Raw genomic sequence first — 13211 nt, 5'->3', positions numbered from 1 at the left:
AAGAGTAGAAATCTGCCTACCTACCAATAGTAGAACCACACCTGTCAGGAACAGTAAGTTGTGAACACAGACCAGCTTACATGGTAGCGGGTGAGAAATAGTGTGAGCATACTGAAATAAACATACAGTTTCCTCTGCCCAAGTTAAAGCCCTGGGAAGGGACAAAGTCAGGGGAAACCTAACTTTCTTAAACAGTAGATGGTACTCCAGTCCACCCAAACCCTACCCACCATTGAGAAAGACACAGCCACTTTGGGGTCTGCTTGCCAAAACTGTCCTAGCAAATTCAGGGTAAATGGCACCTATGTAGTTTAAGGATCGCCAGCAAAGCCGCACCACTTCTACCCAGTAAACCAGCGCTCAGTCTGGAGGGTTGGCACCCTCTCAAATAGATATGGAATCAATATCTGGCACAACAGGGTATCTTCAAGCAAGACAAGAACCTGTGAGTTTGTATGCCGCTCATCATACAGACAGGGAGCTTTCTCCGCTTGCAGATGCCCCGTTGTGCCAGGTACGCAGTTTGCTGGGAGGAAGAAAATGTTCAGAATGTTCAAAAATTTTCAAGAATAAATAAAATAACAGCACAAATATCCCTTTTTCCTATAAGGCCATTGTTTAGTACTTTATTTTCTGCTAAAAATATGGTAGAATTGGAAAAATCGGTTGCCTGCTTAGAGTGCACTGTTGGCTTTCAGGCTGATTGCACAACAATTCAGTTCCTTATACAATGGCGCATGATGGCAGCTCTGTCAAAGTGCTTTGAGCAACATTTTCCAAAGAGAACGAGTACATAAGCGTTATTATTCTCCCATCCATCTAATTGTAGCTACAGTATGCTAAAATCTGTCTTTTCACCTTGAAAAAATAGCACAAAATTAGAATTAAGGGGACCTGCAAAATAAACTTTACTTTAATAGAATGGATGTTTAAATTAAAGAAAGAATTTGGATGTTATGTTTAATTTGCAAAAGACTTTCGTGTGTGGGTGAATATAATGAGATGGGACTTGGTCTCCTAGGTGGTCCTAGACTACAGGTGCTGTTCTGTTGCTGGGAAGAATTCCTTCGTGGAGGTATGTATGCTTTACACACAATAAGTCTTACATGAACCTACACATAAAATGACATTTCTACACAGTACACAGATGTACTCAGATACAGTATTTTCCTCTCTAGTTTATGGGAATGGGAAAGCTGGTGGCACTATTATATATATAGGCTGGTATAGCATATGGGTGCTTTGGCGGCTCCTTGAGACAGAAAGGGACATGTCCTTCAGTTACAGCGCTTTTTAATTTAACACAATGAAAGCATGTGAAGAAGGAGATTACATACGGTGGGTAAGGATAAGGGACACGTTCAAGGGAGTGATGGCAGAAATTGGGATGAGAACCAAGAAACATCTTAAGAAGAAAGGAGGCAAATCAGGGTGACAGCAATGAGAGCCAAAGGACAAATGCGGAGAAGGGAATGTGCATGGAGTGAGAGCAAATGGTGATGGGATACCTGCCACTTCCCTACCTGTACTGTATGGTCTCTGAAGTGGTGGAAGCTCGGAGCTTTGTCATCAGAATCCGCACTATGTTGAATAAAAATATAAAGTTGATCTGAAAGCAAAGGGAATAAATCAGTAAGATATTTAACTATGACCTATGTAAGCACAAACATGATGCAGTGATAAAGGTTTCTCACCTTCTGGTCTTTGGGCATTTGTCGGGCCCTGATAACAACGTAACTTACGGGGTTCCTAAAGTCTAGAAAGAGGGGGCTCAACCCAGGCAGTCTGGAAACGTTTGCTCCAAACACAAATGCTTATAATCTTGAAAAACTGGCAATAATATAAATAGATAAGAAATGTTCCCCTGATCTAACACTAAGACAAATTGGCATTGACAAGACTTTCCTCTTGTATGCAGATTATCTTGATCGCTTTCTGAGCAAAAATTGTCTCCATTCATCTACCTTACTCACTGATCCTTGTGTGTGGCTGATTTGCCCAAATCCCTGGTCTGCCATATCATAACGTCATAAATCAATTGTAAAATCCTGTTATGTACCTGCAAATTACATTACAGCTCCTGCTTACATTTAATTATTCTTTAATGAAAACTTGGACCCCAACAAGTCAATCTGAAGGGGAGCTTAAACCCAGTTTTAAGAAAGCCTGTTAAATGTATGATTACAGTACAGTGACAGCTTTACATTTGTCAGAGGATACATGAACTTTAATGCAGGAAAAGTCAACTGAATTTAGACTTGGATATATTGACTTAAGTTTTAAGTTATATTTTACATTTTAGTATCCCTTTATCTTCCAGACTAATTCTAATTAAGCACACCTACAGACTAGCCAATCACAAGTGTGAATGCTTCCTTATAGGCAATCAATAAGCCAGACAGATTGAATTCCCTTTGCTTCTGAATCTCCTGCTTGTTTTTTGTTGTCTAGATCCACTGACAAGGACTGGAGACTCTTGCTTCCCACCATGTTGTTTTAGCTAACAAAGGAAGAAGTAGTTAGAAGTAGAAGTTGGCAAGAAGATATGATATCACCAGCAAGGGAGTGTTCCAGAAAAATGACCTACCAACATATAGAGGCATACATTTTGCTGCTGATGATTATTATTTAGAATGCCACCTTGTTTCTTTCTCCTTTTTAATAAAGCAGTATGGGCACCCACTTACCCTACATACCCAAGAGCACAAACCCACACAATAGCCAGCGCTAGTTGAAGCATGTTCTTACCAGCAGTACAAGGATAACCGGTCCCTGGTAGATAAAATCTGTGTAGACTCCTGCTTTCTTACCAAACCAGCACCTAGGCAAGATAAACACATGTTACTTTTGGCGTCTTTCCTATGGCTTTCCCACTTCTTCCTTACATCCTTTATTACGTTCTTATCTCTTTTGAGTTTCTTTCCTTCTTTCTTACTATCCTTCCCTTTATTATTGTGCGCCACTTTTGTACTGGATTTTTTTTATCCTTATGCAACCAGCATGTAATTTAGCTGAAATTAAGCTTTGAGGATTAGAATGCTCAGAGCTGTTACCCAACCTGTCACCAATCAAAGAATAGAGAGCTCAAAAGGGCTATCCAGTCTGTAAAAAATCAGAACATTATAACATTTAAATAGCTTATCCAGCCTGTAGCCAGTCAAAACATTATACTGGTTAGATGGGGTTACCCAACCTATAGCCAATCAAAGCCTTGTAATGGTCAATAGGGTCATCTAACCTGTATCCAGTCAAAGCATTAGAATGGCCACAGAACTTACCCAACCTATAGCCACTCAAAGCATTAGAACAGTTATTGGGTTTTATGGACCCTTAGCCAGTCAAAGCATTAGAATGGTCATTGGGTTTATCCAACCTGTAGCCACTCAAAGCATAAGAATGGTCACCTAGCCAAACTAAGCTTTAATCAATCAAAGCAATAGTAGAATGCCCATTGGATTGGCCAATCAAGGCATTAGAATGTTAAAAGAGTTTACTCAGCCTGTAGCCAATTAAAGCATAAAAATGGTCAAAGAGATTACTCAAAGCATTAGAATGTTCCAATTGATTACCCAACCTATAGCCAATCAAAGCATTAGAATGTTTATTGAACTAATCTAACATGTAGCCAATTAAAGTATTAGAATCATCAGACAGCTTACCCAACCATTTGTCAATAAAAACAACAGAATGATCATGGAGCTTACTCAGCCTATAGGCAATCAAAAAAATAAAATGGTCACAGGTTTTACCCAACTTTTTGCCAAAGTATTAGAGTGTTGGATATTTTCTTAGGCCTTCCTACTCTCCCACACTGTCCTTTCCTAATCACAAATGGTGCTTTAATGTCTCTAACCACCCTGGAGCTCTCTCCTTTACAGAACCCTCTCTATGTCTCCAGCACAGGTCTCAGTTTGCTTCTTACTTTTCATTGTCATAGTAAAGTTTGCCAATGGCCCAAGCCACAATGATGGGAAAGGGAATACCTGCAGAGACAGGAGAGACACAAGTAAGGGTTAAGGTCAGGGGCACATGTAAGAAAGATAGAAACATGGAAGGAACTATAAGGTGAGGGAGGAGTCGAACCCAAGGAATTTAGGGGCACAAAAGAGAAATGTGACAGACATGCAATTGGTCACCCAGTGACTCACACCAGCCGATACAGATGAACATCCATTTGCGCAGTTTGTCGGTCGAGTAGGTTAGCACAATAGCCGTGTGTAGGTAACAGCCCTCCCCAAACATCCAGAAGAAGTTGGTAACGTAAAAATAATTGTGAGCGATGGTGACCAGGCGGCACCAAACCTAACAGAGGGAGAGGGAAGATGAACCAATGTAAGCAATAAGTTAAATCCCCATTTGTGTTTGTCACCTTGAAACCTATTCTATCATATCTCTGTATGTGTGCCAGGGACTGGGATGTTGATTCCCTCGCCTCTCTTCTAGATTGCTACTTTTTTGCTCCACCCTAATGTAAGCAGGCTCCAAGGCTGGCAAAAAATATTTCTTGGACCCATGATCCTCTTTTATGCAGGCCCTTTTTCCCTTGGCCTGTCTCAACAGTTGTGGGGCATGCCCTCTATTGTTATTCCAGTGTAGGGCAGAGTTAGGGGACAGGAGGATCCATTAATCACAGAAAAGCTGCACAATTGTCACTGTGCTATTCTGCTGTAGTGCTGGCACTGTGCCACCCTATAGCATATAATCCATCACCTTGCAATGTCACCTTGCAACTAAATCTTGATCTTGCTGCATTCCTGTGCCACCCAATTGTAGGTAGCTAGAATCCCTCTGTTCCACCCTACTGTACAGAGCTGCAGTCCCTTGTGGCACCCTATTGTACATAGCTGGATCCCCTGTGGTACCCTACTGTACAGAGCTGCATTCCCCTGTAGCACCCTAGTTATAGTTATATAAGATATATCCTTATATAGTTGTATTCTCCTGTGCCACCCTACCGTACATAGCTAGTGTCCCCTGTCCCAACCTACTGTACAGAGTTGTATTCTCCTGTACCTCTCTACTGTACATAGCTGGAGTCTCCTGTGTAATCTTACTGTACAGAGCATGATTCCCCAGTTGGTCTGCTGTAGTGCTGGCACTGTGCCACCCTATAGCATATAATCCATCACCTGCAATGTCACCTTGCAACTAAATCTTGATCTTGCTGCATCCCTGTGCCACCCAGTTATAGGTAGCTAGAATCCCTTTGTTCCACCCTACTGTACAGAGCTGCAGTCCCTTGTGATACTCTCTTGTATAGAGCTGCATTTCCCTATGCCACCCTACTGTAGAGAGCTTTCTCCTATGCCACTCTACTGTACAGAACTGAAGTCTCTTGTACCACCCTGCAGTATATAGCTGGAGTCTCTTGCTCCACCCTACTGTACAGAGCTGCATTCTCCTGTGCCACCCTACTGTACATATCTGATTCCTCTGTCCCACACTATTATACAGAGCTCCATTCCCTAAGCCACCCTACCGTACAGAGCTGCATTCCCCTATGCCACCCTACTGTACAGAGCTTCATTCCCCTATGCCACCCTACTGTACAGAGCTGCATTCCCCTGTGCCACCCTACCATACAGAGCTGCATTTCCCAGTGCCACCCTACTGTACAGAGCTGCATTCCCCTGTGCCACCCTACCATACAGAGCTGCATTCCCCTATGCCACCCTACTGTACAGAGCTGCATTCCCCTGTGCCACCCTACCATACAGAGCTGCATTCCCCTGTGCCACCCTACTGTACAGAGCTGCATTCCCCTGTGCCACCCTACAGTACAGAGATACATTCCCCTATGCCACCCTACTCTACAGAGCTGCATTCCCCTGTGCCACCCTACTAAACAGAGTTGCATTCCCCTGTGCCACCCTACCATACAAAGCTGCATTCCCCTATGCCACCCTACTGTACAGAGCTGCATTCCCCTGTGCCACTCTACTGTACAGAGCTGCATTTCCCTATGCCACCCTACTGTACAGAGCGGCATTCCCCTGTGCCACCCTACTGTACAGAGCTGCATTCCCCTGTGCCACCCTACTGTAAAGAACTGCATTCCCCTGTGCCACCCTACTGTAAAGAACTGCATTCCACTGTGCCACCCTACTGTACAGAGCTGCATTCCCTTATGCCACCCTACTGTACAGAGCTGCATTCCCCTGTGCCACCCTACCATACAGAGCTGCATTCCCCTGTGCCACCCTACTGTACAGAGCTTGATTCCCCTGTGCCACCCTACTGTACAGAGCTGCATTCCCCTGTGCCACCCTACTGTACAGAGCTTGATTCCCCTGTGCCACCCTACCATACAGAGCTGCATTCCCCTGTGCCACCCTACTGTACAGAGCTTGATTCCCCTGTGCCACCCTACTGTACAGAGCTGCATTCCCCTGTGCCACCCTACTGTACAGAGCTTGATTCCCCTGTGCCACCCTACTGTGCAGTACTGCATTCCCCTGTGCCACCCTACTCTACAGAGCTGCATTCCCCTATGCCACCCTACTGTACAGAGCTGAATTCCCCTATGCCACCCTACTGTACAGAGCTGCATTCCCCTGTGCCAAAGTCAGATGCAGAGAGCTGGTAAGGCTGAGTGCAGTGCCCAGGCTCACACTGCAGTGGTGCTATCAGTAGCCATCACTCATCAGACTCTTATTAAACTGCTCCTAACCTTGTGTCCCCCTAATAACAATAAATGAATTAACTGTGCTATTGTTGGAGCAAAATGCAAGGCAGCTGCCAAGCACAGATATACAGACACAAAACAGGGTGGGGAGCATACGTCCCTCCCACTGCAGGGCAGCACAGAGAAAAGGATTCTGTATTCCAATGCGTCCCCTCTCAGTGCAGGGTGGCACATACAGAAGGGGAACAGAGCAATAGGAAGCAGAGAGAATTCCCCCCCAATAGATAGGTGATTTGGAATGGGGTCGGTGTCTGCAGGAGGGAGCAATGGAATACAAAATATTTCTCTCCCACTGTGGGGAAATGCTGGGATGCAGGGTCTGTTTCTCCCAATGCAGGGTGCCTCTGGGGGTGATCCCCCTCCAACTGCAGGGTGACATAGGGACTGTGCTACAATGGGGCCCTTACAGCCCATAACTCACCACGTTGCTGTCGTGTGCTTCGTGGCTGAGAGTGAGCTGCATCACAAACCAGGTTACATTGCGCAGAATGAAAGCCGTGATCAGGTTCCAGTGGATGATGTTACGCAGGCACCGGATGCTCCTGAAAAGACCAAAAATCAGTGTGGGGCCCCTATTAAATACACACATTGACTTATTATATCCAGGGCTGGCATCAGGGGATACAGGGGGGAGTCTAGTCAGAGGCCCCATGACAGAGGGATGTAAAGATTGCAGAGCCTTGGGCTGGGTCTAGACATAATACAGCATAGTGCTTTGGGGTGGATCATGGCTAATGCAACAGAGGCTTAGCTTAGACTTGTAAATCTGCTTTATAAGACACTGATGACATTGTGGAATAACATCCACTTGTGCCAATGTGTGTGCCAACGTACATTAGCACTGTGATCACTTGTATTACTCAGGGTGCTGAAAGGCTTTAACCAGTTGGGAGGCAGAGGCACCTAAGAAGATTCACTAGAAATGGTTAAATAAAGCAGAATTGCCCGGCTACTGGCCAACAAAAGTAGAGTGACAGCAGCACTCATGCCGCTTGTTAGCTTGTATATTGAGAGCCTGCTTAAAAATGTCACAGCGAGATTAGTCTGCCATTTAGAAAGGCCACGGTGGAAAGATCAGCAGCCACCCCCCTCCCCACCTTCCTCTTCGCTCACCCTCTCCTGCAAGTTGTGGGCATATTGTCAGGAACCATGGGGTTGACTGGTGCGTTACTGCCTGCTCTAAAATACTCAGCTGCCCATTAAGCCCAGAAATGTTTTTTAAGAACTGCAAGTTCTTAAAAAGTATATTTTCAATGGAAATTAAAAAAAAGGGCAAATATATGCCCTATATGAGCTCTTGCACTATTGACCAATGCTAATCCAAAGCACCAGGCTGTTGGTCGTCAGACATCTCATTGCATCTCCACTCAAAGTAGCCCGAGGCACAGTTACATATAACTGCAGTCATATAGCTACGCACTGTACATTCATCTTGTATCTTCCATTTGTATTTATCATAATGTACAATGATATTTAATGGCTTCACAATTCTTCCCATAATATGTTTTATTTCCCTTCCATTGTAATCCTCTAGCAAGAAACTGTCATACGGTTATGTGGCCAAAGCCTTGCCAAAGTACATGCCATAAATCTATAGCTATGGCCACTGGATTGTACTGAATAAGCCCCTTTTAGCTTTCATTAACACTAAGAGCCACAGCATGCTGGATATATAACTGTGTTGCCTATGATGCTAAAATTATTTGTATGACATCATGGATGATTAGAAAAATGCATTGAAATGCAAAATAACATTGGGACTTGCACCCACATTTTGAGACTATCTTCTTTTGAGTAAGTCTTTTCTTCTCTCCATAAATCAGATTCAATGCTGAGAATAAGCATTAATCACAGGCCTCAAAAGCCCCTTGTCACTAGATCTGTCTCTTACTCAGCAGGAATGTCCCACACTCGCATCTCCAAATTCATAAGATCTTGTCAACATAAAGATGTTCTTTATAATCGATTAAGATTGTTCTTTGTAATCATTAAGTTCTTTAGTCCAGTGTTTTTCAACCTTTTTTGGGCAAAGGCACACTTGTTTCATGAAAAAAATCACGAGGCACACCACCATTAGAAAATGTTAAAAAATTTAACTCTGTGCCCAGCAGCAGTGCCCCCCTAGTACATTGGTGCCCAGCAGCAGTGCCCCCCTAGTACATTGGTGCCAAGAGCAGTGCCCCCCTAGTACATTGGTGCCAAGAGCAGTGCCCCCCTAGTACATTGGTGCCCTGCCTACGGCACACCAGGCAACATCTCGCGGCACACTAGTGTGCCGCGGAACAGTGGTTGAAAAACGCTGCTTTAGTCAACGCAACTGGCCAACCGGCAGATTAAATGGGACTATCACCAAATTATTAACACTGTCTCCTACTAAATAACACTTACAAGGAATGACCACAACTCAATAAGATTTGTTTCATATTTGCTTCTCAGTGAGCTTGTTTCCTAACAAGCTAACACTGAACTGGCTCCTACTCAATAAGACTTACAAGGAATGAACACAACTAAGATTCTTTCATATTTGATTCTCAGTGAGCCTGTTTCCTATTTAATTACAGTGCCATCTACTCAATAAGACTGTTCCCTACTCAGGAATACTGTTCCCTATTCAATTATACTGCCCCCTATTGCTCAGTAACATTGTTCCCTACTCAGTAACACTGAACTGGCTCCTACTCAATAAGACTATTCCCTATTCAATTAGACTGCTCCCTACTACTCAAAAACACTGGCTTCTGCTCAATAAGACAATTTCCTATTCAGTAAGACTGTCCCCTATTCAATAAGACTGATTCAATTAGATAGCACCTACTACTCAGTGAGACTGCCCTCTGCTCAGTAAGAAAGTACAATTACACGTCCCCCTACTCAATAAGACTGTTCTCTGCTCAATAAGATTACCCCCTACTTAATAACACTGATCCCTAATCAATCAAATACCCCTTCGGTAAGACTGCCCCCTACTCAATAAGACTATTCCCAACTGAGTACAACTGTTCCCCAGTAAGACTACCTGCTATTCCATAAGACTATTCCCTATTCAATAAAACTGTCCTCTACTCAAGAAGACTGGTCCCTATTTAATTCTGCACCCTACTACTCAATCAGACTGACCCTACTCAATAACACTGATCCCTATTCATTTAAACTGCCCCCTACTAAGTAAAACGGTCCCCTACTCAATAAGACTGTTCCCTACTCAATAAGGCGTTTCTTCTTTCAGTAAACTTAAATCATCTTATACATATTACACTATAAGCATCATAAAGCTCCAAGGGCATTTACTAGACCAAAATACTGGCACAGCTGGACATTTCCCAGCATTCATAGCAGCTACCATCTGAGAAGCCACAAGTTGGCCACTCTTCTGTATTTAAGGATTCTGTACTCACCTCAACCTTAAGAAGAGGATAAAAGCCACCAGGAGGGCACAAAGGGAGATGGAGTGACCAAGGAAGTTGATCACAATGGCTATGTGATAATGAACTTTGGTTTTCTTCTGCAGGGAGAGAAAGAGGAATACTACAGTAAAACAAGGAAAATGTTTGTGTTTAAAACACAGCTCAGCACTGAAACCTATATAGTAGGTCATTGAAAGGGCCATGAATAAATCATTTTTACCCTCTTGCATTTCTCCCAGTCTCTGGGGCTGTGCTACTGAGTCAGCTTGCAGGTTCAGTCTTGCCTAAACTGCCATTGTCTTTCAGCCAGCCGAGCTGCAACCTTAATTATACTATACTATATTTGCACTTTGTGCATGCATTTCTGTAAAGGGTTACAAGGCCAATGGAGGACATTGTATGCACATATATAAGCATGAAGCAGGGAGTGCTTTCTGGTAGTGATGAGCGAATCTCTCCCATTTTGCTTCACCATAAAATTTGTGAAACGGCAAGAAAATTTGCGAAATGGCAAAGAATTTCGCGAAACCCATTTGTTGCACGATTTTTTTTTCGCCCGCATCTTTTTTGGCGTCTGTGCCTATTTTTTTTACACGACCGCGTCCAATTTGACGTGACCGCACCCTTTTTGCGTCTATTTTGTGCCTATTTTTTGGTCGCCTGCTGCCCATTTTGACGTGATTGTGTCTTTTTTGACCCTCGTGTCTATTTCTTGTTGTCCGCGCTTTTTATGACACGACCGCACACTTTTTTTTGACACCCCGCACCCAAATTGATGTGCGAAAACAAAATTTTCTGCGCCAAATTTTCACGGAAGTTTTGCAAAACAATTCGCCAATGGTGAAATGCAGAAATTCGCTGCGAATCCATGCCTGGCGGAATAATTCGCTCATCCCTACTATCTGGCCCAGATCCTCACCGTACCTCCTGCTTCAGAATCTCCTGGCACTGAGTGTAGTCTCCTCTCCCAGCCCAGCTGCCGTTCAGGTGACACTCTCTGTAGACATTCCCTGGGAAGAAGAGCACACAGACCTAATGATTAACAGCAAAAGAACCCAGAACCAGCGCTGCCATGAGACATTATTTCACAGACAAACAGGGCCCATCGCTCACTCAATGAGGTGAAACCACTTGGCTGGGCACAGAGGAGACAGGATTATTGGAGATAGCTCTTAGTACAAGTCAATCCAGGGACTGGTCCCATTGCCATCTTGGAGTCAATAAGAATTTTTTTCCCTCTGCGGCAAATTAGAGAGGCTTCAGATGGGGTTTTTTTTGCCTTCCTCTGGATCAACTAGCAGTTAGGCAGGCTATATATAGGCATTATGGTTGAAGTTGATGGACATGTGTTTTCAACCTAACTTACTATGTTACTATGTTACAATCCCCCACAGAGAAAGAAGAACATTACCCAAAATTGTTCCCAACTCTGTAGAAAACTCTGTAGCCGCTACAAAAAAATTCTTGCTGGGCCAAAGTTACCCATGTAGGCCAATATGTCCCTGGCACTGCCCAGCAACACAAAGGGGCTGATTTACTTACCCACGAACGGGTCGAATGGAGTCCGATTGCGTTTTTTTCGTAATGATCGGTACTTTGCGATTTTTTCGTATGTTTTGCGATTTTTTCGGATTCTTTACGAATTTTTCGGATCCAATACGATTTTTGTGTAAAAACGCGAGTTTTCCTATCCATTACGAAAGTTGCGTAAAAAGTTGCGCATTTTGCGTAGCGTTAAAACTTACGCGAAAAGTTGCGAATTTTTCGTAGCGTTAAGTTTTAACGCTACGAAAAATGCGCAACTTTTCGCGTAAGTTTTAACGCTACGGAAAAAGCGCAACTTTTTACGCAACTTTCGTAATGGATACGAAAAACTCGCGTTTTTACGCAAAAATCGTATTGGATCCGAAAAATTCGTACAGAATCCGAAAAAATCGCAAAACATACGAAAAAGTCGCAAAATGTTCGTTTTCAAGTCGGAACTTTTCCAATTCGGGTCGGATTCGTGGGTTAGTAAATCAGCCCCAAACAGTATTAAAGCAGCAGACGCAGCTATAAATAAATCTGTGTCATTGTTAGAGGGCCTATTATTTCAAAAGAATGCACTCCTGCATGCTAAGGGGCGTATTTATTGACATCGGAGAGAAAGATCACCAGAGGTGTTGCCCTTAGCGACCAATCAGCAATTAAATTTGAACGATCACCAACAAGTTAGGAAACCAAAAAAGCGAAGACCCCATTGGTTGCTATGGGTAACATCACCGGTGATGTCTCCAGTGTTAATAAATGTGCCCATATTAGTCCATAAGATTTAGCCATGGCAAAAAGCAACAGTAGGATCTAAGATAAAAGGTACTTCCCCAGTTTCAGTGACTTTCATCTTATACTGTGTATGGTTTCTTCTGAAAAAGGCACCGTTGTATTTATGGATCAAATGCATTTAGATGCCAAAATGACTTGTGGCTTATACATAAATGTGCTTTATATCTGCTCCAAGAACTATAACACAGACTATGCAATCCTACCTACTATAAGCACTCACTGCTTGCCTGCCTACAGAAGGCTTTGTTTGGCAGTACACCTGGTTTTTATGCAACTAAAACTTGCCCAAAAGCCAGGAATTCAAAAATAAACACCTGCTTTGAGGGTAGGTGAGCAAAAGTTGCTCTGGGGCCACTGGTTGGAGATAACTGACAAAGAGCCTGCTTATTAGCTCTGACACTTCCATCTTTTGGTTTAATCAAAAACAGAGGCTGGAGGACACACTGGGAGAAGGTCACACTCATGGTGATTGCAGAGGGGATTCTGTGCAGCTAGGGGTTTGTGGCCCTCCTCTATAGAATTATTGAAAAAATAAAAGAGTACTCTTGCCTAGAGGAGGAGGACAATGGTTAAGATCAGCCAAGGTATGGAACACCCCTTCCATGTGAGGTCAAGGTCCTGTGGCTTCTGGCATAATGCTTCACCAGGCTCCACCTATGGAGAGGGCTCTTCCTGCATCATGTTGGTAAAGTAATAGGCTTTACAGTAGGCTTAACAATGTGCGGGACCCACTGCTGACAGGTTGTGCTGAAGTGGCACCCAATTTGCTCTACACATTTGCTCTACACTCTACTGGGGAG

The 13211-nt window shown here is 43.6% G+C and overlaps 1 protein-coding gene across 1 annotated transcript in view; it reads right to left on the bottom strand.

Moving 5' to 3' along the window:
* The window catches only part of crhr1.2 (corticotropin releasing hormone receptor 1, gene 2), an 83139-nt gene that overhangs the window by 3761 nt on the left and 66167 nt on the right, over window positions 1–13211 (bottom strand). The window contains exons 5-11 of the mRNA XM_031894705.1: window positions 11014–11099; window positions 10081–10187; window positions 7107–7227; window positions 4149–4302; window positions 3923–3983; window positions 2749–2821; window positions 1524–1609 (exon numbers count right to left, since the gene is read on the bottom strand). Coding sequence (XP_031750565.1) covers window positions 1524–1609; window positions 2749–2821; window positions 3923–3983; window positions 4149–4302; window positions 7107–7227; window positions 10081–10187; window positions 11014–11099 — 688 coding nt within the window. The remainder of the gene's footprint in view (window positions 1–1523; window positions 1610–2748; window positions 2822–3922; window positions 3984–4148; window positions 4303–7106; window positions 7228–10080; window positions 10188–11013; window positions 11100–13211) is intronic.

The sequence above is a fragment of the Xenopus tropicalis genome, chromosome 10 (genome assembly GCF_000004195.4).
Source record: "Xenopus tropicalis strain Nigerian chromosome 10, UCB_Xtro_10.0, whole genome shotgun sequence".
In the NCBI taxonomy this organism is placed as follows: Eukaryota; Metazoa; Chordata; class Amphibia; order Anura; family Pipidae; genus Xenopus; species Xenopus tropicalis.
This window is presented reverse-complemented; position numbering and strand designations above follow the sequence as displayed.